Here is a 22213-nt window from a genome sequence, read left to right on the forward strand (position 1 = left end):
TATATGTAGCCAAAGAAGAGAACTAACTTGAGTTCATTCTTCATTAGACAAGAAAAAAACAAAATTTACAAATCACAAAACGCGATTTCAACTGTAAAAACATAACAGTAACTAAGTTATACAGTCCACCTTCTTTTATATAACGTTTTCTACCGAGCATCACCAGCATGCGAGGTGGAATGTTGTGATTTAACTTCAAGAGAAGTCTTCCGATCCTCAAAAGATCAGCGGGTTTCCGAGGATTTCGACGCTGACCCAAATATACAGTTCCTTTTCAGCATTTTCCTTCCCTGTCTTCTTTCAATATTTTGTACCTCTCGAGGAATTGCTTCCGCAATGGCTCTCAGTGATGATTGCCAGCTCCTTTATGGAAATTTTCTTGGTTTCATAGTATAGCTGCAGAAACACATCCATTCCACTTTCATAATAAAACTGAAAGGAATATGGAGAATCAGAAAGTGGTGTGTATAAGAAAGAGTGTGGTGAGAGGACATAGGGAAATGAGGCTTTTAGAAATCTTACCTTCTCTGTTTCTCTGTAAAGAGCTTTGTTGGTTTCACAATTGAGTTGCCTCTTCACATAAAATGCTTATTTATGTTCTTCAGCTTCATTGATGATCTGTTGTCCACAAGATTGAGGCATTTTTCCTGCATCAAATGTAAAATGTTTATCCACATACAAGCATAAGGAGAATATATGTCCATAATCTACAACTTCTTAACAGAAATAACCGCTTTTGTAAGCCACAAATTTGGCGCTTCTCTCTCATAGAATACTCATTCAGCCCTCTCTCTCACTCCCAAAGCAAGAACAATGGCTCACAAAGATAACACTCAAATTGATCTTGAAAGTACGATGCTATTTTCAGAATTGGATCATTTCATTGCAAAATCACTAGAAAAGAGTGATGGCGGCTCCAAAGAAATCATCGCTGCCAAGTCCTTCAAGATAGAAATTGAAGCATCAATTATTGCGAGAAACAATCTTGATCAACAAGTAAGGGCCAAGATTGATAAAGCAAGGCAATGGCTGAGTCAGAAGATGGATGAATTCAAGACAGAAGAAGATAGTCAAGAGAAAAAAGGGCTCCCTGTTTCAATGCCGATTTCAAGCGATTCCAATCTAACAAGAAGCAGCTCTCGAGTAGCCAGTGGAGAAGCGCTGAATTTCTTTCAGTGCTTGCCTTCTGATCCTGAAGCAATGGCTGCAGACCACCATATGTCTTGTCTTCTAGGATGCTTTGAGCAACTGATGAATACTGTTCTTGGCGTGTCTGCTGAAATTGAGAGAATCAAGGCTGGTGTAAGTGCAGGCTTGGAAAAGGCCAGGTAGTTCTTTGGATTTCTTGAATCTTGTACATTATTGTACATTTCTAATAGTGAAATAATTTAGTTGCATAAAAAATAACAGGGAAAGTTCATTCGTTTTTAAAGAGGCCTTATCCGAATTGGATGAGTTTTCCCCAAATATTTTACCATCAAAGACAACTGATATTGATGAATCCAACAAAGAAGACGACAATAGGAATGCATCTGATCATTCTGGAGAACAAGGAAAGGAACACGCTTTGCCTAGTAAGAAGCAAGATGGTGGAGATGCAGAAGAAGACAATAGGAATGCATCTGATCATCCTGGGGAACGAGGAAATGAACACGCTTTGCCTAGTAAGAAGCAAGATGGCGGAGATGCAGAAGAAGACAATAGGAAGGCATCTGATCATTCTGGGGAACAAGGAAAGGAACAAGCTTTGCCTAGTAAGAAGCAAGATGGCGGAGATGCAGAAGAAGACAATAGGAACGCATCTGATCATCCAGGAGAACAACGAAAGGAACACGCTTTGCCTAGTAAGAAGCAAGATGACGGAGAAGCAGAAGAAGACAATAGGAAGGCATCTGATCATCCTGGGGAGCAAGGAAATGAACACGCTTTGCCTAGTAAGAAGAAAGAAGGTGGAGATGCAGAAGAAGAGAATAGGAATGCACTTGATCACTCTGCGAAACAAGGAAAGGAACAAGCTTTGTTTAGCAAGAAGCAAGATGGTGGAGATGCAGAAGAGTATGCGTTAAAATTTTTACTACGTCTTTTGTTTAGTTTCGGGTCATATTTGAGCTTCTTTTGTTGGTAGTTTTTTTTTCTTTTTTCTTTTTTCTTTTTCCAAAGTAGAAAAGAACTAACTTGTTCACTTTGTTCCACATATTCTTCTTATAAATTTTGCACTCTATATATGGACTTCAGAAATGTTTGTCTTTTGTTGACGGAGTGGAAATGTCTTCTTCACCCTCTCTCTATCTCTCAGAATCACGAAGCCATTAATTCCTTCATCAATGGCTGACGAAGATAACACTCAAATTGACCAAGAAATTCAGAATCTTGTTAAGAAACTCGATGTGTGCATTGCAAAGTTTGATCAAAAGAGGCAGGTTTTACAGAAAGCAATTGAGTCAGAAACCGAAGCACTCAAGAAAGATCAAAGGGAAACCAGGGAACTAAGGTTAACTCTTGTTCACGAATCTGTGCTACGAGCAGCAACATTCAAGCTGGAAGCCGGAAGTTTGCTAATGTGAAGCAATGGCTGAATCAGAAGGCACCGATCAGTAGTGACACTAGTGGAGAACATGATCAGGGGCATGTGTATTTGCTCTTAAATAATGGTTGTGTGCCTTGAATTATATTAAAAGTCATAATATTTTCTGTCTTTTCTATGTTTCCAGCAATAATTGTTGGGAAATTTCAGAACTCAAACACACACATCAATTTACGTGGTTCGGCAACTTGCTTACTCCACGGAGCTACTGGTTTGTATTAATCAATCAAGGAAACAATACAAACAAAGAGGAAGAGAAAACTCTTCTCAACTCAACTCTACACACTCAAGCTCTCTCTACAGCTTTCTCTCTCACGGTTTTTCTCTCTGTGTTTTTCACTCTTCTCTGCCACAACCTCAGCTCTTCAATGAGCACATGTATATACTAAGTTTGTGTCCTCCACCATGTGCCAAGTGGGAGATTAGGTATTCCCACTTGCATATGGTGGGACATTGTTTGTCTCCACTTACTAACAATCTCCCACTTGGAGACAAACAATGAAATCATCTTTTATCCTTGAAGGCCAACTGAAGTTTTACACAACTTCAGTTTATCAAGTGTAACTCCTTTGGTTAACATGTCAGCTGGATTCTTGCTTCCGCAGACCTTTTCTAGCAGTAGTTGCTCCTCATCTAGCAATTGTCGGATGAAGTGATATTTGATCTGAATATGCTTAGTCTTGGAGTGAAGTGCTGGATTCTTGGCAAGGAAGATTGCACTCTGACTGTTGCTATACAAAGTACCCTTTTCCATTCATCTTGCCCAATTCTTTCAGAAAACTCTGCAACCATACGATCTCTTTTGTAGATTCTGAGACTGCAACATATTCAGCTTCTGTTGTTGAAAGAGCGACAATCTTTTGCAAGGTAGAACTCCAGGAAATAGCAGTACCTCCTAGAGTATGTACATATCATGTAGTGCTCTTTCGGCTATCAACATCTCCTGCTAGATCAGCGTCTACAAAACCTTCAAGTTTCAGACCACCAGCTGTGAAGGTAAGACATGTCTTTGATGAACCTTTTAAGTACCTCATGATCCATTTCACCGCCTCCCAATGCTGCTTTCTAGGATTGCTCATATATCGGCTTACAACTCCCACTGTATGGGCAATGTCTGGTCTGGTACAGACCATAACATACATCAAAGAGCCGATAGCTGAGGCGTATGGAATTTTATCCATGTATCCACATTCTAGCTCAGTTTTTTGGTGACTGGTCTTTGCTGAGCTTGAAATGATTCCCCAAAGGTGTACTTACTGGTTTAGTATTATCCATACTAAACCTGCTGAGAACCTTCTTGACATACTCTGTTTATGAAAGCTTTAGTATGCCTTTGTCTTGATCTCTGATGATTCTCATGCCAAGTATTTGTTTAGCAGCTCCCATATCCTTCATTTCAAACTATTTTGATAATTGTTGTTTCAGCTTGTCAATCTTCTCAATGTTGGATCCTGCAATCAACATATCATCCACATATAATAGTAGAATGATATAGGAGTTGTCAAAATGTTTGACATAGCAACAATGATCAGCCTGGCATCTTGTGTATCCCGAACTACACATGAAGTTGTCAAACTTCTTGTACCACTGTCTTGGAGCTTGCTTCAAGCCGTATAAGCATTTCTTTAGCTTGCAGACTTGTTTCTCCTTTCCTTATATTTCAAACCCCTCTGGCTGTTGCATGTAAATGTCTTCCTCCAATTCTCCATGAAGAAATGCTGTTTTTACATCTAATTGTTCAAGATGTAAATTCTCTGCTGCTACTATCCCCAGAACAACTTTGATTGTTGTGAGCTTCACAACTGGAGAAAATATCTCAAAGTAGTCAATCCCTTTCTTTTGTTGAAACCCTTTTACAACAAGTCTTGCCTTGAACCGTTTGCTTCCGTCATGCTCAGTCTTTACTCTGTAAACCCACTTGTTTTGCAAAGCCTTCTTTCCTTCAGGCAGTGTGGTTAGCTCCCAAGTCTTGTTCTTCAGCAACGAACTCATCTCATCCTTCATGGCTAACTCCCACTTGCTTGAGTTTCCATCTTGTAAGGATTCTTCATAACTTAGCGGCTCACCACCATCTGTCAGCAAAATATAATTCAGTAGAAGTGTGAACCGTTGTGGGGGCTTTACAGTCCTTGAAGACCTGCGAACATAAACAATTGGTTCACTTGGCTCTGCATCTTCTTGTGTAGTAGTGGGTACAAATATTCTTGAATCTTCTTGTAAAGACTCTTGAGTTTTGTTCTGCTCGGTAACATCGGGAAGCCCTTCTAATTTGATGAATTCAGATTTTTGTGGACTTGTATCTGAATCAGTCATATTTGTTTCTGCACTTGATCTGTCTTTGTACAAAACTTTCTCATTGAAGATCACGTTCCTGCTTCTGATAATCTTTCTGTTCTGATCATCCCAGAACCGAAATCCAAATTCTTCATCTCCATAGCCAATGAAGAAACATTTCTTGGATTTGGCATCTAGCTTGTTGCGAGCATCAGAATCTATATGCACATAGAAAACACACCCAAAGACCTTTAAATGAGAAAGTTGTACCTCTTTTCCTCTCCATACTTCCTCGGGCAATCTGAACTCCAAAGGAACTGATGGTCCATGATTGATCAAGTAAACTGCAGTATGAACTGCATCGGCCCAAAATGTTTGAGGTAACCCAGAATGCAACCTCATGCTTCTAGCTCGTTCATTGATGGTCCTGTTCATCCGTTCAGCAATGTCATCCTGTTGCGGTGTGCCTGGAACGATCTTTTCCATTCTGATACCATTAACAGCACAATACTCTTTGAAACCTCCATCAATGTATTCTCCTCCATTATCAGATCTTAAGCATTTCAACTTCAAACCTGATTCATTCTCAACCATAGCCTTCCACTTCTTGAATGTTTCAAACACATCAGATTTATTTTTCAGAAAGTAAACCCATACCTTTCTGCTGAAATCATCAATGAAAGTCACGTAATACCGAGAACCTCCAAGAGATGCTACTGGAGACGATCCCCATAAATCTGTGTGCACCAATTCTAGCTTTCTTGGTCTTAAGGTCCTGCCAACCTTTAAGAAACTGATCTTCTTTTGTTTTCCAAGAACACAGCTTTCACAAATGTCTAGATCAACATTTTTAAGCTCTGGCAGTTTTCCCTTCGACTGAAGTATCTTCATCCCCTTTTGACTCATATGGCCGAGTCTACAGTGCCATAGCCGTGCTTGATTTTCTGCTTCAGTAGAGGCAATAATGTCTGCAAATCTTGTGGTCATATACAGGGTGCCAGTTTTCTTTCCACGAGCCAAAACCATTGCTCCATTTGATACCTTCCACATACCTCCAGAAAAAAGGATTGAATGACCACTCTCATAAAGTTGTCCGACTAATATCAACTTCTTCTTTAGTCCAGGAACATGCCTTACATTTTGCAAGTTCCATGTAGATCCATTCATTGTATTGATCTGCACTTCTCCTATACCCACAATCTCCATTGGTTGTCCATCGGCCAGATAGACTACACCGTGATCTCCAGCAACATAGTTTTGCATCATCTCATGGTGTGGTGTACAGTGGAATGAAGCACCAGAATCAAGAATCCAATCATCAATTGGACTTTGTACAGCAAGAATCAAAGCATCTTGCACCTCATCTGTGGTAGTGTTTGCAGAGTCAGCTTCAGGTTTTTTTGGTTTTGTGCAATTCCTCATGAAATGACCAGGTTTGCCACAATTCCAACATTCAACCTGCTTTCTGGGTCTGAACTTGCTTTTACTTCTGTATCTTGATTTGGATCTGCCTCTGGATAAACCTCTATCATGTCTCCTCCCTCGAGTGTTAATGTTGAGAGCTGATCCTGAACTTGAACTTTCACCTGAGTCTTTCCTTTGCACTTCTTCAGCTAAAATCAAGTCTCGGATGTCATCATATTTCAGTTTGGATTTTCCAGCTGAGTTGTTCACGGCTGTCCTCATACCTTCCCAACTGCTTGGAAGTGAAGCTAGCAAAATGAGTGCACGGATCTCATCATCAAACTCAATCTCTACAGATGACAATTGATTTGTGATGGTATTGAAGTTGTTGAGATGCTGTGTAACAGAGGTGCTTTCTGTCATCTTCAAGTTAAACAACTTCTTCATCAGGTGCACTTTATTATTTGCTGAGGGCTTCTCATACATCCCAGACAAGGCTTCCATCAATTTTGCAGTGGATTTTTCTTTTGTAACATTGTGAGCAACTCTTCTTGACAAGGATAGCCGGATAATGCCCAAAACCTGTCTATCAAGAATTTGCCAATCTTCATCTGGCATATTCTCTGGTTTGCTCCCCAATAAAGGAAGATGAAGTTTCTTCCCATATAAATAGTCTTCAATTTGCATTTTCCAATATCCAAAATCTGTTCCATCAAATTTTTCAATTCCTGCGGCCTTTATTTCATCTGCCATTTTTAATACATCTCGGATTTGAATCTGTCAAATCTGACCTTACAGATGTGTCCGGAACGGCCAAAAATATTGGAAACGACACTAAGATCACCCAAATCAGACTTCGGATGGCTCAGATTTTAACAGTCAAAGTTTTAGGTCAACAGGCGGTGCAGATGAAGCCGCGTGTTAGGCCAAAATAGTTTCTACGAAGCACTGAATCAAACCCCAAATCGATGATGTGGCAGGATGACGTGTCAGACACGTAAGCTTCACCGGGCCCACTAGTGCTGACGTGGCAGATGCACACACGTTTTAGACTGGCGTGGCAGATGATGACGTGTCTGCTGACTGGTCTGATGACGTGGCGGGTCAACCCGGTTCAGTTGCAGACAATCGGGTGATGACGACACATAGAGAGCGTGTTGCGCGTGGGCGCGCGTAGGCAGTGCTGTCGTCGGCGCGTGTTGGCGCGTGCGGGCATGCAGGACGTCGGTTCTTCGCCAGGTTTTCAATAGTGAATTCGTCTTGTCTTCCCCTACAAGATGGTAATGTCAAAAACACATTTTGAGAACTTTGATTTTTGAGTTTGGATCAAACACCCTCCTTTTTCAAGAACAAGCTCTGATACCAGTTGTTGGGAAATTTCAGAACTCAAACACACACATCAATTTACGTGGTTCGACAACTTGCCTACTCTACGGAGCTACTGGTTTGTATTAATCAATCAAGGAAACAATACAAACAAAGAGGAGGAGAAAACTCTTCTCAACTCAACTCTACACACTCGAGCTCTCTCTACAGCTTTCTCTCTCACGGTTTTTCTCTCTGTGTTTTTCACTCTTCTCTACCACAACCTCAACTCTTCAATGAGCACATGTATATACTAAGTTAAGAGTGAAGGGGCATAAATCATGCCTTGATTTATGCCCACCGTTTGTGTCCTCCACCATGTGCCAAGTGGAAGATTAGGTATTCCCATTTGCATATGGTGGGACATTGTTTGTCTCCACTTACTAACAATAATTACTTTGTGCTTGTTGTTGATGATGATCGTGATGCTCGAGGCACCATTCAGAGATACACGATGCCAGTAGGGACAGAAAAGCATCGTGCAATGGAATTTCAAGAGGCGAAGAATGGGAAAGAAGCTGTTTATCTTCATCTTGCTGGGGCTTCTTTTGATCTCATTATTATGTACGATCAAATGCCCATCATGACTGGAATTCAGGTAGATATTTTTTGATCAGCTTCAACTTATTAATGTTTTTAAAAACCCCATCCACATTATGATCATAATATAATGATAGTTTTTAGGAACCACCAACTTGGTATAGTGAAAAGGAAACAACTGTCAGTCTGCAAAATCTTGATGAAATACAAAGGAACTCAATGAAATTGAAAGTTGATCCATCATGATTCTGAAGCCATTTTGGTTTAGTCTTGAAGCATAAAATTGTAAATTTCGTTTCCTGCATAAAAACTTCAACTGCCAATTAATGTCGTGATATACATTTTATATGATATTTACATCTGCTCCTGATCATATACATTATGTCAGGCAACACAGCTGTTACGTAAGATGGGTGTTAAGAGTCAAATTGTAGGTGTCACTTCTGAGTCTGACCAACAAGCTTTCATCGACGCTGGCCTCAACACCTGCATTCGAAAGCCACGGAGTCTTGCATAGATCACTGCATTCCAACAAGCGAAGAAGGACTGATAGATCACAAGCTTGAGACTTTCTGGGTCTCCTTGGTCTGTGTTAGGTCTTTTTTTCATGGTCCTTTGATGTAGAGTTGAACTCTACGGATAAAGTTGTAAAAAAGAATGATACCTGCGCTTCAAGTTGAATAAGGAAGTGTTGCTTGCAATAGCTTAAGCATAAAAAGGCTGCTAACACGTTCGCCTTCAGGTTTCTACACACCTCGTTTTGCGAAGCGTTAGCATACTTGATAACACATACAGAATTTTTCTTTTTACCAATGTTATTTTAGATGTCTTTGCCCCCTTGAGAAAAGGTCAGCAAGGCATCGGCCAGCACAATTCTCCACGAGAGGTCATTCAGTAAAATGAGGCAGCAAACCATCAAAATATCAAAGATTAATGAGTTATAAAGAAACAGGTAATGTTCTAATTTTTTTGAAAATTAGAGTTACGAAAAAACTGGAATTAATTCAAATGCACAGAGGGGACATTATACAAGGCATCTCAAACAATCATGTCAACAAAAGCATCACCTACTATGACAGAATTTATTAATCATCTGTTCACATGAACAAGCTCCTATGATCAACTAGCAAATAACGAAAGCATCTAGTACAACAGAAAGGAGAGCTTAGACGAGTACAATGGAAACATGATTTTTTATTAAATAAGGGAAAGGCTGAAAGAACTCTAAACTCATCAATCTTTTCCGGTATTGAGTTTAATTTGAAACAATTGAGTGATATCAAGTTAATGGCAATATACAAGGCAGATGGCCCTAACCATGATTCTGGACGACTGCAAACATTTTGCTTGCACAGGGCACATGGCCAAATGTAATGTATGATGGGCATGTTGATCAGTCCACAAGCACCTTACAAGGACGACTCCCAGTTCTGGTTTATCTGGTTTGCTATTAATATTGTGGTGAGATGAATTTACTAATGAGTTCCAATAGTGTAGCTTTAAGGCGATCTCTTAATGAATAAACCACAATAATACGATACAGCTTGTTAAAAGGGCAGCAAATGTAGGTATGCGAGTGTCATTGTGAAAGCTGCAGAAACTTATCTGTATTCATTCAGATTAGAGAGCTTAACGAAGAAGATGCTGTTGCTCTTCATGCTTCTTTAGGTTACATTCAAAGATGTATACATCGACCTGCTTGCTAATATTCTAACTCTTAAGAATTATTTCATGGAAGGTGTCCGTTTTTTTCTCATTTCTATGCTATGAACGTGCATGTTCTTTTTACTTATTCACATCTACTTCTTCAATCATAATTTCCTGATAGGCAACAACACAGTTTTTGCTATCTTATGTTCCTCGTAATTGGCATGGTTCCAGTTTTGATATTCACCATGGGATTCATAGAAGGAAACATGGGAGAATGAGGCTTCTGTAGCATTTAAATTTCTGCTATCCATTTGTTGAAAATAATACTGATGATCATAACCTAGCCATAAGTCTTGTGAGAACCTCGATTCCTTCTTAGCTTGTATACGTATTCGGCCTGCTTTGTTTGGGCTACAAAACAACCCCTTGCAGCTTTAACATTAGCTTGTCCGCTTCCTAATGAAACAAAGAATCCTTCTTAGTTTGTCCTAGATCCGTGGGCCAAGACATGCTGCGGGTCTATCAAATTTTTTCCTAATATAAAAAAAGTATTCAATGATGATAATGTTTTTAAATAATCAAAAAATAAAAATAAAAAGACAGGATATGGATATGAGTGGATTCAATAAAGAAGATAGCAATGGGACAAAAATGACTGCCTCTATCTCTGTTTTCTTCCCAGTTTCTTTGTCATTCCAACTTCAGACAGTATGGGAAGTACAGACGCAAGCGTTTTTCCAGACCCAGTATACGACGGCATGACAGCATCATGATTCTTGAGAATAGTCGGGATTGCTGCAGAGTACTGAACATCAATTGGAACATTAAACCCTTCCCTCTCTCATTTTTCTTTTCTTTTTTGTTAATGGTAAGTATGTAAATTAGTTGTTTACATGTATTTTAATTAATTTTTAGAGCTTTTAAAATTAATGATTTTGAATAATTAACTCTATTTTTTTATATATAAATTAATTTTTTAAAAAATAAATATTAGCTTGTATGCTTTCTAATGAAAAAAAAAAATTTTAAATAGATAAGGTTCCAGTAATATAAATTATAAAAAATGAGCGAAAACAAACTCTAATTTCCAATCCTTGAAAAGGAATAAGGTATTTTTTTTCTACATAATTTAACAATTAAATATAGATTCATTTAAAAACATAAACTTTATGATAAGTGGTCTGTTCAACCTCTTTTATATTAATTTATATTTTTATATTTGATCAATAATGTAAGATATGTAAGATATATTCGCCAACATTCTCATGCTAGAAAAATAATAAATATAGGTGACAATAAGGGAATAGTACTGATTGCATGAGTTGAAGGGGCAGAATGATGATTTCAAGGATATTTTATTATTTAACTATGTAGGAAATAATTAAAAAGATTAATTTATCCTTTATAAATATCATAATGATTAATAGATCTGAATGTGGCTTTAGCACATAGATCTGTAAATTACATAATTATATTATTTAGTTTCTAGTAATGATAAATATATTTAAGGTCTTTCAGTCTAGAGGTCTCTATCTAGGAAAGCAGGGGGAGTTAGGAATTAGGAAGATGAGTTATAATTTATGCTAGTCCGTCCAAAACCTCTTGGATTATTAAAGTACAAATTGCAAGCCTCCTGAAATGAAATTAAATTAAATTATTAAATCACACATTGCAAGCCTCCTCGGGAGCATATTTTTTATTTATTTTATTTTTTATTCAGTAATACCATTCCATGTTTATGCTTGAAATCTTGAATTGTTTTATGCTTTTTATTAATTCAACCGTTTCTGTGTAGTATTGGGTTGAGCACACTACCTTTTTACTTAAGACTTTTATGCTCCGAACTATCTCCGCAACTAGTTATATGTCTATCTAAAAAACTGGTTGCCCGCACACAAGATTTTTCCTTTTTTTTTTCTTTTTTTTTTTTTTATGTAGCTCGAACTGGGTGATGATTCTTGCCTCCGAAACTTGTAGAACATGTTTGGGAATTTAAATAATCTTCGAATGAAATTGGACAGACACGAAACCATTGATAGTCTTTCGCGGTGGAGTTTCTTTCAGAAATGCATGTTTTTTTTTTTATCATAACTGAGGGACCTACTTGAATTAATTAATAAATTACGATACGGGACTTGAAGCAGGTCTCCACGTTATTATGACTGTTCGGTATTCTTATTATTGTTTTTTAAAATATTTTTTATATTAAAATAATATTTTTTATTTTTTAAAATCAGAGCATTAAAACAATTTAAAACATATTAAAAAAAAAATTAATTTTTAACCAAAAAAATAAATTATCCTACAACTTTTGAGATAATCGCTCCTTTTCTCTGTAACCCAACAAACAATTACTCTTCCTCCTAAAACCAAAACTACAAATCATTATGGTACTTCATAATTCATCTTTTAGTATTTATTTTTATTTCTCAAATTTTTTTTTTCTAATTTCTACCTTTCAGATTTTTTTCTTTTAATTTTTTTCTTTAATTTTTTATTAATTTTAAATTAATCACAGTAAAACACCTCAATTTTTTTTTATTTCTCAAAATTTTGTTCTCTTTATCTTTTATTTTTTACTTTCACCTTTCAAATTCTTTTTTTTTAATTTTATATTTTAATATTTTATTTTTTTAATTAATTGTTATAATCTTTTTCTTTCTCGTGCCAAAATTTCTTTTTATTTTCTTTCAATTGAATTTTTATGGTTTTTTTAATTAATTTCATTTGTTTTTTTTTTAGTTATTATAGTTTTGAACAAACATCCCATCTTAATTAGTTGTTGCTTAATTTTAAGACTGTTTATTTTTTTATTATATTAATAAGTAAAAATCTTTTTAAAAAATAAAGTTTTTAAATATAGTTAAATTCATTACAAGTAAGCTGCAAATCACGGGTCGGCTTTGTATGTTACCATCTCAATTTTAATTTAATTTAATTGTAATATATATATATATATATATATATATATATATCCTCGTTTATATAATAGCAAGTTAGCAATCAACACCTCTCCCGCATGTGAAAGAACCATTTCTCCTTAACAGAAATAACTGCTCTTCATTTGGCGCTCCCTGGAAACTCACCAATTTCGGCCCCTCTCCCAAAAGCAAGAAAATCAAGAAACATACATCAATGGACGGCATATATCACACTCTCATTGAACATGAAATCTCTCACATTCTTGAACAGCTGAGTTTTTGTCTTGGAAACTTCAGTCAAAGGATGAATGAATCTCCCAAGGCTCGCAGAGAAGTAATCCAAATAATAAGGGAAGGAGCTAGAAAAACCTCCCAAGAAAGTTCAACCCATATGTTAATGGCTGACGAAACCTCTCAAGTTTATTATAACCTTGAGAGTACCGTTGCAGAACTGAATGATTACATTACTGAAACTGGTCGAAAGATGGTTGCATCTGCCATTGTGTTCACGGAAGGCATCGAAGAACTGAAGAAAAACCGAGAAGAATCCTTAAAGTTATTCAGTGATTTAGTGATCAATATGAGGAGCATTGGTCGTGGAATAAGCCTTCTTGAAGCACGCAAAAAGATTGCTTATGTGAATCAATGGCTGAAAGAAAGGACCGTTGTTATTGATGAAACCATGAAAGAGGAACATAGTGCAACTGGATTTGATCAAACTACTGCTCCTGGAAGGGAGCAAGATGTGCTTGGTTTGGGGAATGATAGTGAAGGAGACGCAGAGGGGTAGGTGTTGTAGTTTTTATCATGCTTTCGCTTTTGGACTGTAGAAGGTAGAACTTGCATCTTAATTAACCCTGGTTCTCTTTTGATCCCAGAAAACTGCATTAAATTCCAATATTGCTTTTAATCTTGGATCATATCGTGGGCTCTCTTCAGATATGGCTTACTTTAAAGTTCCAAGATCGTGTAAAATTAATTCTAAGAATTGATATCCATTTTCATGTTCACAGAAGCCGAAAAGAGAAGAAACCGGGGCATGAAGAGGTCAAGAGCAGCTCACAGGGTTCAAGTTCAACCGCTAGCGACAAGTTCTCTGTGCTTCTTGTGGAATATGAATCTTCTGATCGCTTATTCAACAACACGCAGATAATCGAGTTTGGAAGGGAATATAACCTTGGGATGGAAGTTAAAGTGGCCAAAAGTGGAGAAAAAGCTATTTATCTTCATAGTCAAGGGGCTTCTTTTGACCTCATTCTTATGGATATGGATATGCCTGCTCATGTAACGAGTGGATATGAGGTGTAGTTTTTTGACCTTCAACGTAAGAGAGTATATTTTCGTAGCTTAAGGCAATCTCTTAAAGAACAAACCACAACAATACGATACAGCTTATGAAAAGGGCAGAAACTTATCTGCATTCATTCAGATTAGAGAGCTTAACGAAGAAGATGCTGTTGCTCTTCATGCTTCTTTAGGTTACATTCAAAGATGTATACATCGACCTGCTTGCTAATATTCTAACTCTTAAGAATTATTTCATAGAAGTTGTCAGTTTTTTTCTCATTTCTATGCTATGAACATGCATGTTCTTTTTACTTATTCGCATCTACTTCTTCAATCATAATTTCCTGATAGGCAACAACACAGCTGCGAAGCTTATTTGGTGTGGAGAGTAACATTGTTGGTCTCACCTATACGTCAGAGTCTGAGGAAATAAATGAGTTCATTGGAGCAGGCCACCTAAATGGCTGTATTGAAAAGCCACTGACTGATGAAAAGATTGACTCTCTCATTCCTATTCCGGAAGGCAATAACTTACCCACAGCAGGAAGACAAAGGACTGCTCTATCCATGAGCTTTATGATTTGAGTTTTGGGTGTAATAGTCCATGCTACTTTCGTGTAGATGGAGGAGGATAAATGAATTGTTGAACCAAATAAAACAGTCAGGGGAGAATAAAGACAATAGTAGCTACAGATCGATAAGCTTCTATTACAGATTTGGCTAATCAGAAATCTAGGAGAGGTGGCTACCTTGACTGGAAATTGTCTGTGCTGTTTTAGCAAATGTGCTTTGTCTCCAAGAAGGGAAAAAAAAAGAAGCCGAGGACAGGACTTCTTAGAAGCTCTTATGGTAGCTGTCGTTCTGTTGGTTTAGTCATTACACGCATAGATTTGAGAATTGCAGAAATGAGTGGAATCTACATCTGAGAAAATTAGGCCATGCATGATCTTTTTTCTTTCTTTCTTTTACTGGTAATGATGAATACTGTATCAGAATCTAGCTACCAGAAGACTTCTACTTCCTGCTCTCCTATGTTCCACCTAATTGGCACGGTTCCTGTTTTGAATTTCACCATGGGATTTAAAGAAGGAAACATGGGAGAATGTGGCATCTGAGTTTCTTCTATCCATTTGTTGAAAATGATACTGATGATCATAACCTTATGATACATTAGGAAAGGTCTAGCCTACTAAACAACACAGAAATGATAGGTGAAGAGATCCCAGGCATTACTAACAAAAAAAAAATTATGTTTTTTTATTTATCAATTATTTTGATTTTTTTGTGTGCAAGTGATTTTCATGTGTTTTTTAACGAGTCTAATAGAAAGGATGTAAATTTGAATAAGTAATAGTTCAACTACTAAAATCTTAAAAAATAACAATAATTCGACCATTGAAATTAGAGGGAGAAAAAGCTCAGCAAGTGTAAATAAAAACAAAAAAGGGGTAATAGCTCAGGGGTTTGTACGGACTCGCCTAAAATTTGCGTGATGACCATTGCAGCCTTGTTTCTCCTGGGCTCATGTCATCATCTTGTCGTGGGCTTTAACAACGTATGACTCAAAGGGCCCTGGCCCAAATGTATCTTCCAGCAAGTGGTATCATTAACTGGTTTCTCCTTAGCTCTGCTCTCATCTCCTCAACAGTCAATCCAAAAACGTTGTTTGTTACTTCGCGAGTCTAATCTCTGCCTGCAGAACAGGTAATCTCTGCCATCAATACTTTTTATAAGTTGATTATTAATTTGGTTCTATTAGATCGTTTTCATTATTATAAATTGATTGTTAATTTTGGTAGTTCTAGGTTCTTAAATTGTATACCTATCAGGTCCAAATTTGGCCAGAATACTTGATTTGGGTCTGCTTTGAGGGAATTCATGAACTGGGTTTTTTAATTCTGTGCGTCTTTGATTTGAAAGTTAGGTTTTTTAGGAAGAGAAGATGGGGTTTATCATGGAATTTGCTGAGAATTTGATTCTGAGGTTAATGGAGGATCCAAAGGAGAGGGACCGGAAGTTCAGGGAGCGTGTATATGCAGTTAAGGATCGATGCCAAAAGACCAAGGAAATGTGGAGCTATCCTCTTCGCCCTTATGGGTTTTGGACATTTGAGCGCCACAATGCGCAGCTTGCTTGGGATGCTAAGATTAGCCAGGTTCCTGGTCGGAGGGACCCCTATGATGACCTCCTTCAAGATAGTTATGGCTTCCCCAAGTGAATGAATTCACTCAAGGTTTGTTTTTCCAGTTCTACTGAGTTTAAATTAGATTGGTTTTATGTTGATATTTGTGGGGTGAGGAGTATGTTATGCTGAATTATTGATTGAGGGTGTTGTGGTATTTTCGTTTTGTTGGTTTTGTGCTCCAATGTTTTCTTGGATTCATGTGGCGTCAAGTGTTTTATTGAATGACATGGTTGTTGCAAAGTATATGATCGTGCAACGATAGGCTTTTATTTTCAGGGGCATGGAAACTAAGGTGATTTTTAGTTTACTCTACCTTAGAAGATCTGCAATTTGAGATAAATTGTCACTTAAACTCAATCAAAGAAGCTTTTTGCTCTAGAATGAATGACTTTTGTAACTCTTGATAAATATATCAATTGCTTTGACAATGAGAATATGAGATTGCTTGGAGGGGCAATGATGGCTTAGCTATTGAAAATGTAAAAAAATGCAGTAATATTTTAATCTCATGATGGATTTGATGGCGTAAGACTATATTTTCCTTCATTTGATTTCACTATTTGCATGCATGCACTTTTTATCTCTGTTTGTTAGAAGGGATAAGCTTCGTGTCTATTCTAATATTGCAGTGTTTTGACAATGAGAATATAAGATTGCTTGGAGGGGCAATGATGGCTTAGCTATTGAAAATGTAAGAAAATGCAGTAGTATTTTAATCTCGTGATGGATTTGATGGCGTAAGACTATATTCTCTTTCATTTGATTTCACTATTTGCATGTATGTACTTTTTATCTCTGTTTGTTAGAAGGGATAAGCTTCCTGTCTATTATAATATTGCAATGAGTTGTTTAACTCTCTCTTTTTTTTAATTGCTTCTTTGCCTTTTGAGGATTGTAACCAACAATTCAAATATAACTGATGTTTAGCGTCATAATTTTAGTTGAAAGTAACCATACTGCTTGCTCGTAGTGGAGTTTGTTTGTGTGGAATAGCAGTCTATAATACATTTCTTATTCTTAGGTTTTTGTATAGTTTGAATATTTCTATGAGATTTATTGCATCTCACCAGATTTGGGATGAAGCAGCATAGATTATGTGCTGGAACCTTGAAACTGATTTAGTGGTTGATTGGAAAGGTGCACAGTGTGTGAAGTTATCCAATTTTTGGTATTTTCCATAGCAAATAAAAGTTATTTTTTCTGTACTTCTAATTATGTATGGTGCCGACTTCATCCAAAGCTTCATCTTCTGGGTTATTGCATAGACTTTGTAAAGTGAAACCTAGTTTATCATCATATCAAGATATATGTGGAAGCGTATTTTATTTGAGTCTCGTGGAGAACTCTTTTTTCTTTTAAACCTTCCAGGTCTAATAGAGAACCATAACTGACTTGTTTGATCATGCGATCAGTACTCATAAATTTTTCCCCTTTGATGCAGAAAGTTCAGTTTCCATTAGCAGACTGACAAGAAAAGCTTTTTTGGAGAAACGAGTGTGGAGATTGATGTTTAAGCTCTTTTTCTTTTTCCTGTCTCACAGTCATGTATTCTGTGGACTGTACGGATGTCAGCTGATTTCGTAATACCCTGGATGTCCGAGACTTGTTCATGAGTTTGAATAATTGCCCATATAACTCGTCTATGGAATTGAATGTTCATGATTACTCCTATTCTTCTTACTCTTTCCTCACAAATAAATTCCCACCGGTGTTCTTTAACTGGGTCAGGGAAAGTTTTTTTTGTTCTTCTTATACCTCGGCATTGTTCCTGGATATTCCTGCCATCTTGCTACTCTTCCTTCGTGGGGGATGGCATCGACAGAGTAACTAGTTAGAATTTGTACTGCAAGATAATTAAGAATAACAGATGCAACTGCTCCTAGTGATTCTTTTTAATAATGTTCAGATTTCAAACCATGAAGACCATTTCTGAGATGTTTATTAGCCTGTTCATCATGCTGTAAAACCTGCTCTGTGCCATCTCTTCACGATAGAACAGAATATTTTGAGAACTGAAGCAGTAGGAACCTACGCGTTCTCTAATGAAAATAGAAGCGAAGTAAACTTGAAATCCTGAAGCACACAGGATCTTTATCCTTGTTATATAACGCAAAGTAAGATGTACTGAAAAAGCATACCACCCATGAAGCAGCATCCAATTTAAGGCTTTATTCCCGCACGAGAACCATATCTGGCGGAAGGCAAGCACCCACTGCTTTAAACAAGACAATGGCAAAACGAAACAGGGTCCAACGAGCCAACCCATCAGGCCAGAGGATTCTAGATAAAAGGGAGCATATCCTAACGACATAATCTAATACAGTGCTGTAATCTACGAAATAGATACGGGGTAGAATTACAAAACACTCACATCCATTGATATGAGAAAAAGGGTCCGCTGAATTAATTTACATATTAGCACGCAGTTCATATTTCAACCAACACCCTCAAACCCTATCAGATTTACATATTAGCACGCAGTTCATGTTTCAACCAACACCCACAAACCCTATCAGATTTTCACCAGCCATGCTACTAGGCTCAGGATGCCCTTGCACGAAATGCATTTTTTTTAATCAGAGTCTGATGAACTCGAATCTTTAAGTGCAGTTGCATCTTCTTTCTTCTCTGCCTCTTCTTGCTTGAATGCCTTGGAGATCTCTTCAATCGGAACCACTGGCAGGTAACCAAACACTGTATAGCCCTTCTGGTTCATCTCCTTGACGAAATGGTTGTACTTATCTGACCAATGCGCAGCTGCTGGAACAGCCACCCCTGCAACTTTGTGGAAAAAGGGAAAGTGGTCGAGTTTAACCCACACTTTCACAGATTCAGTGAGGAACAAATGCTTAGACTCTGTAGCTACATAGTGCAAAGCAGCGCGTGGTCCTCCTGCTTGAAACTCGTTCGCAAGTACTTTCGCCTTTTCTGAAGCTTTCTCAATCAAATAGTGTGCTTGGCTCACAACTTGCTTCGCAACAGGAGGAGCATGCTTATCAAACTTGGCTGTTGCTCCATCTACCTGCAGACATAGAAAGAAAAAACCTCAAGAATCAAATGAGAAAAAAAGATGACCATGAATCAAAATGGGATGAAAAGATTACCTTGTGATCAAGAAAGACAAGAAGATGATCAGGGACGCCCTTGAGTTTATCATAAACAGGACTCACCACAGCATTAACAGTACCCTCAACAGCTCCAACGGGTGATCTCAAAGGCCCGGAGTTACGTTTCGCATAATCATAAAGATTGGAAACGGAAACCAAAATCTGAATCGTAGCTATCCTCACAAACCCTAAGTGTTTCAGCTCTAAATCTTTCTTACTGCTCTCTACCTCCATCATCCGCATCAAGATTTGTCTCCTTATTTGTTTCTGATTCTTTGAGGTTCTTCAGATTTTGGAGTGTGTAGGAGTTTAGAGTCAGGTTTTGCGTTTATCTATATAGAAAGGAAGGGAGTGTGATTCGTGTGTGAGTGAATCTGATTCGTGAGGGTGATCTGACGGTTGAAATGAGATCTAGATGGATGGTATAAGAACGTGTCCCCCTTATTTGGATCCAGATTTGATGCGGATGTGTGGGGTCACGTGGTGGGGTCTAGGAGGAGGCTTCGTGAAGGACACGTGGTTATGGGTGGAGTGGTGTAGGGCGGAAATATCTGGGAAGCTGCAATAAAATTTCGTGCTTGGCTAAATGCGCCTTTAGCTGTCCTTTTTTGGTTGGCTGTTGTGGAACATTGTTTTGTACTTCCCAAGTTCCCATGACCGACAAATTTACTAAGTATTTTAAGAAAAATAAAAAATAAAAAATGTTTCAAATTAATTTTCTTTTTTTTTTTCTTGGACATTCAAGGGGTCCATAGAATATCTACGGAAATAAAATGTATAGATCCCTCTTCCCAAGAGGCGACCCTCTCCTTTCTCACAATATAAAAATTTGATGAACTAAAATCTATTAGAATTGCGTACAGCGTTAAGTTAATAAAGAATCGTCAGTATATGGTGGTCGGAGGATAAATAGTCAGGAGATAATGCCTCATCATTGATCAGCGAGAAAAGTTTTTAAAAAAATTTATTTAAAAATATAATTTAATTCATCAGATTTTAAATTTATTATTTAAAAATTATTAATTTGAGTTTTATAAATAATAAAAAATACTAAAACAAGTTCTGAGCATAGCAGAAATTTACACGTAAGATCATGATTTGATTCATACACCATCCATGGCATTTTCCCCCCGTTGAGGAAAGAAGAAAATACCAGGCTATACTTGGAAATCCAAGCTAGCTAAACAAGCACGCATGGAGGTAGGGGTGAGCATTCCCGTAATTCAGATTAAAAAATATTATCAATTCATAACTTTTTTTTAATTTTCCGATTTTTGTTTTCAAATTTTCTAACCCGAATTATTTTTTTATTCTTTGGATTATATTTTGAAAAATTCGAGTGAATCTTTTTTTGGCTCCGATCTTAGTGACAAATTACTTATATATTTATGAATTGAAAAAAAAAATTAAAGAAAATAGGGTAAGAGTTCAAGAAAAATTACTATCCATCTACTTGTTTAGCTAAAAGAAATGGGAAGTATAAGAACAAATCATCTAAATTAAAAATTACAAAGATTATATAAAAAAAAAATGGTAGCGGTCAATCTTTTTAAACTAGAAGAATTCAAAATTATAAGTGAGAAAGGGTTGGAGGGATCCCTCGTTTCTTTAATTAGGTCTTTATATATATATATATATATATATATATATATATATCCTTATTATCAAACTAAGTATACACCTAATTAATTAATGAGATTACTAAAAACCTAGGTCATGAAAGGTCTTCCAAGGCTATAAAGGATTAAAAAGGGTGGTAAAGTTGGATTAGAGCTACTGCAAAATCTACAAAAACAAGTTTCTATATAGGTTGGGGGACCCTCTAGTATCCAAGTCAGTGTAGATTGGAAAAAACAGATCTTGTGAGTGTGTGTGTTTAGTTATAAAGTAGTGTTTAAGATTTTAATAATAAGAAGAAGATCTTACCTTAGAGAATTCAAGGTTTGTTTATATATATATATATATATATATGCTCGCCTCTCATAGTTTTGGATTACCTGGGGAAAAAAAGTTCAATAATGACAATGGGTTGCTATAAGCATAATTGTGGACTACTTGAAGAAAAGATCACACAATTTTGAAAAGTTAAGCATGATGATGAGGGGTATGGATATAGTTGTTTTTTAAAGTAATTTTTATTTAAAAAGTTATATTAATAAAAAAAATTCTGTTTTAAAAATTATTTTTAAAATCAGTATATTAAAATATTAATTTTAAAAAAATAATTTTTTTCAGAAAGGATGACTGAGATCTATAGGATCATCTTTCTCATCGATCGAGGAGTGCAGCCTGGAAATAAGTTTAGTTGGTAATGTCATTATCTTTATAATTCTATCTCCTTTTGGATTTATTTATTTATTATCTTTTAACTCTTTATAATGATATGTAAGTGGGAATTAACCTGAGTCTAGCTATATAGGTGAAGTGGGTTTTTTCAAACCTAAACGCGTGAAGAAAAAGGTCACAAGATAGTTTATTGATAGGGTATGTTTGGAGATATGGTTCTGGTTATTTTTTAAAATATTTTTTATTTAAAAATATATTAAAATAATATTTTTATTAATTTTTTAAAAAATATTTTTTTATATTAAAATATCAAAACAATTTAAAAATACTAAAAAAATATTAATTTAAAACAAAATAAATCTAAAATTTTTAGAAATACAGAATAAACCGCGTTAAAAAAAATCCCTTATTCTTTTAATTCCAAGCTCGACCCTATTCAACTTGGGTTTCAGAAACCTCTTATTCTACCCAATATGCAGCACCCTAAAGTGGTGACACTCTCTCCTACTTTGAATGCATTATTTTACCCTTCCCTGTTCTGAAAAGGAGTTGTCTTTATAGTTAGAAGGCAGGGGAGGTAAGGCAAACAGAGAAACCACTTGTTTTACAC

The 22213-nt window shown here is 36.6% G+C and overlaps 3 protein-coding genes and 1 long non-coding RNA gene across 7 annotated transcripts; 2 read left to right on the forward strand and 2 right to left on the reverse strand.

The window, feature by feature from the left end:
* Positions 1–18: 18 nt before the first annotated feature.
* On the reverse strand, positions 19–2183 carry LOC133701498 (uncharacterized). Of its 2 annotated transcripts, XR_009843587.1 has the most exons (3): positions 1476–2183; positions 523–1276; positions 19–396 (listed from the first exon to the last, which is right to left on the reverse strand). It is a non-coding gene; the product is annotated as an uncharacterized LOC133701498 (long non-coding RNA). The 2 variants fall into 2 exon arrangements; XR_009843586.1 differs by having other exon boundaries at positions 523–2183.
* Positions 2184–8068: 5885 nt separating this feature from the next.
* On the forward strand, positions 8069–8920 carry LOC133701497 (two-component response regulator ARR22-like). The gene is made up of 2 exons (XM_062125429.1): positions 8069–8225; positions 8556–8920. The coding sequence occupies exons 1-2, from the start codon at positions 8082–8084 to the stop codon at positions 8682–8684; spliced, it is 273 nt and encodes a 90-aa protein (XP_061981413.1). The 5' UTR covers positions 8069–8081; the 3' UTR covers positions 8685–8920.
* A 6661-nt stretch (positions 8921–15581) lies between these two features.
* LOC133701538 (uncharacterized) lies at positions 15582–17875 on the forward strand. 3 transcript variants are annotated; one of them, XR_009843589.1, is made up of 4 exons: positions 15582–15729; positions 15946–16258; positions 16840–16901; positions 17652–17875. XR_009843589.1 is itself a non-coding variant. In XM_062125474.1 (3 exons), the coding sequence occupies exon 2, from the start codon at positions 15968–15970 to the stop codon at positions 16241–16243; it is 276 nt and encodes a 91-aa protein (XP_061981458.1). In that variant the 5' UTR covers positions 15582–15729; positions 15946–15967; the 3' UTR covers positions 16244–16258; positions 17652–17875. The 3 variants fall into 3 exon arrangements, 2 of the variants coding, with proteins under 2 accessions (XP_061981458.1, XP_061981459.1); XM_062125474.1 differs by lacking the exon at positions 16840–16901; XM_062125475.1 differs by lacking the exon at positions 16840–16901 and having other exon boundaries at positions 15583–15729; positions 15950–16258.
* A 691-nt stretch (positions 17876–18566) lies between these two features.
* LOC133701537 (REF/SRPP-like protein At1g67360) lies at positions 18567–19647 on the reverse strand. Its single transcript, XM_062125473.1, has 2 exons — positions 19315–19647; positions 18567–19232 (listed from the first exon to the last, which is right to left on the reverse strand). Exons 1-2 carry the CDS (start codon positions 19558–19560, stop codon positions 18783–18785), a joined length of 696 nt encoding a protein of 231 aa, XP_061981457.1. The 5' UTR covers positions 19561–19647; the 3' UTR covers positions 18567–18782.
* Between the last annotated feature and the right edge of the window lie 2566 nt (positions 19648–22213).

This window comes from Populus nigra, chromosome 8 (genome assembly GCF_951802175.1).
Source record: "Populus nigra chromosome 8, ddPopNigr1.1, whole genome shotgun sequence".
Lineage (NCBI taxonomy): Eukaryota > Viridiplantae > Streptophyta > Magnoliopsida > Malpighiales > Salicaceae > Populus > Populus nigra.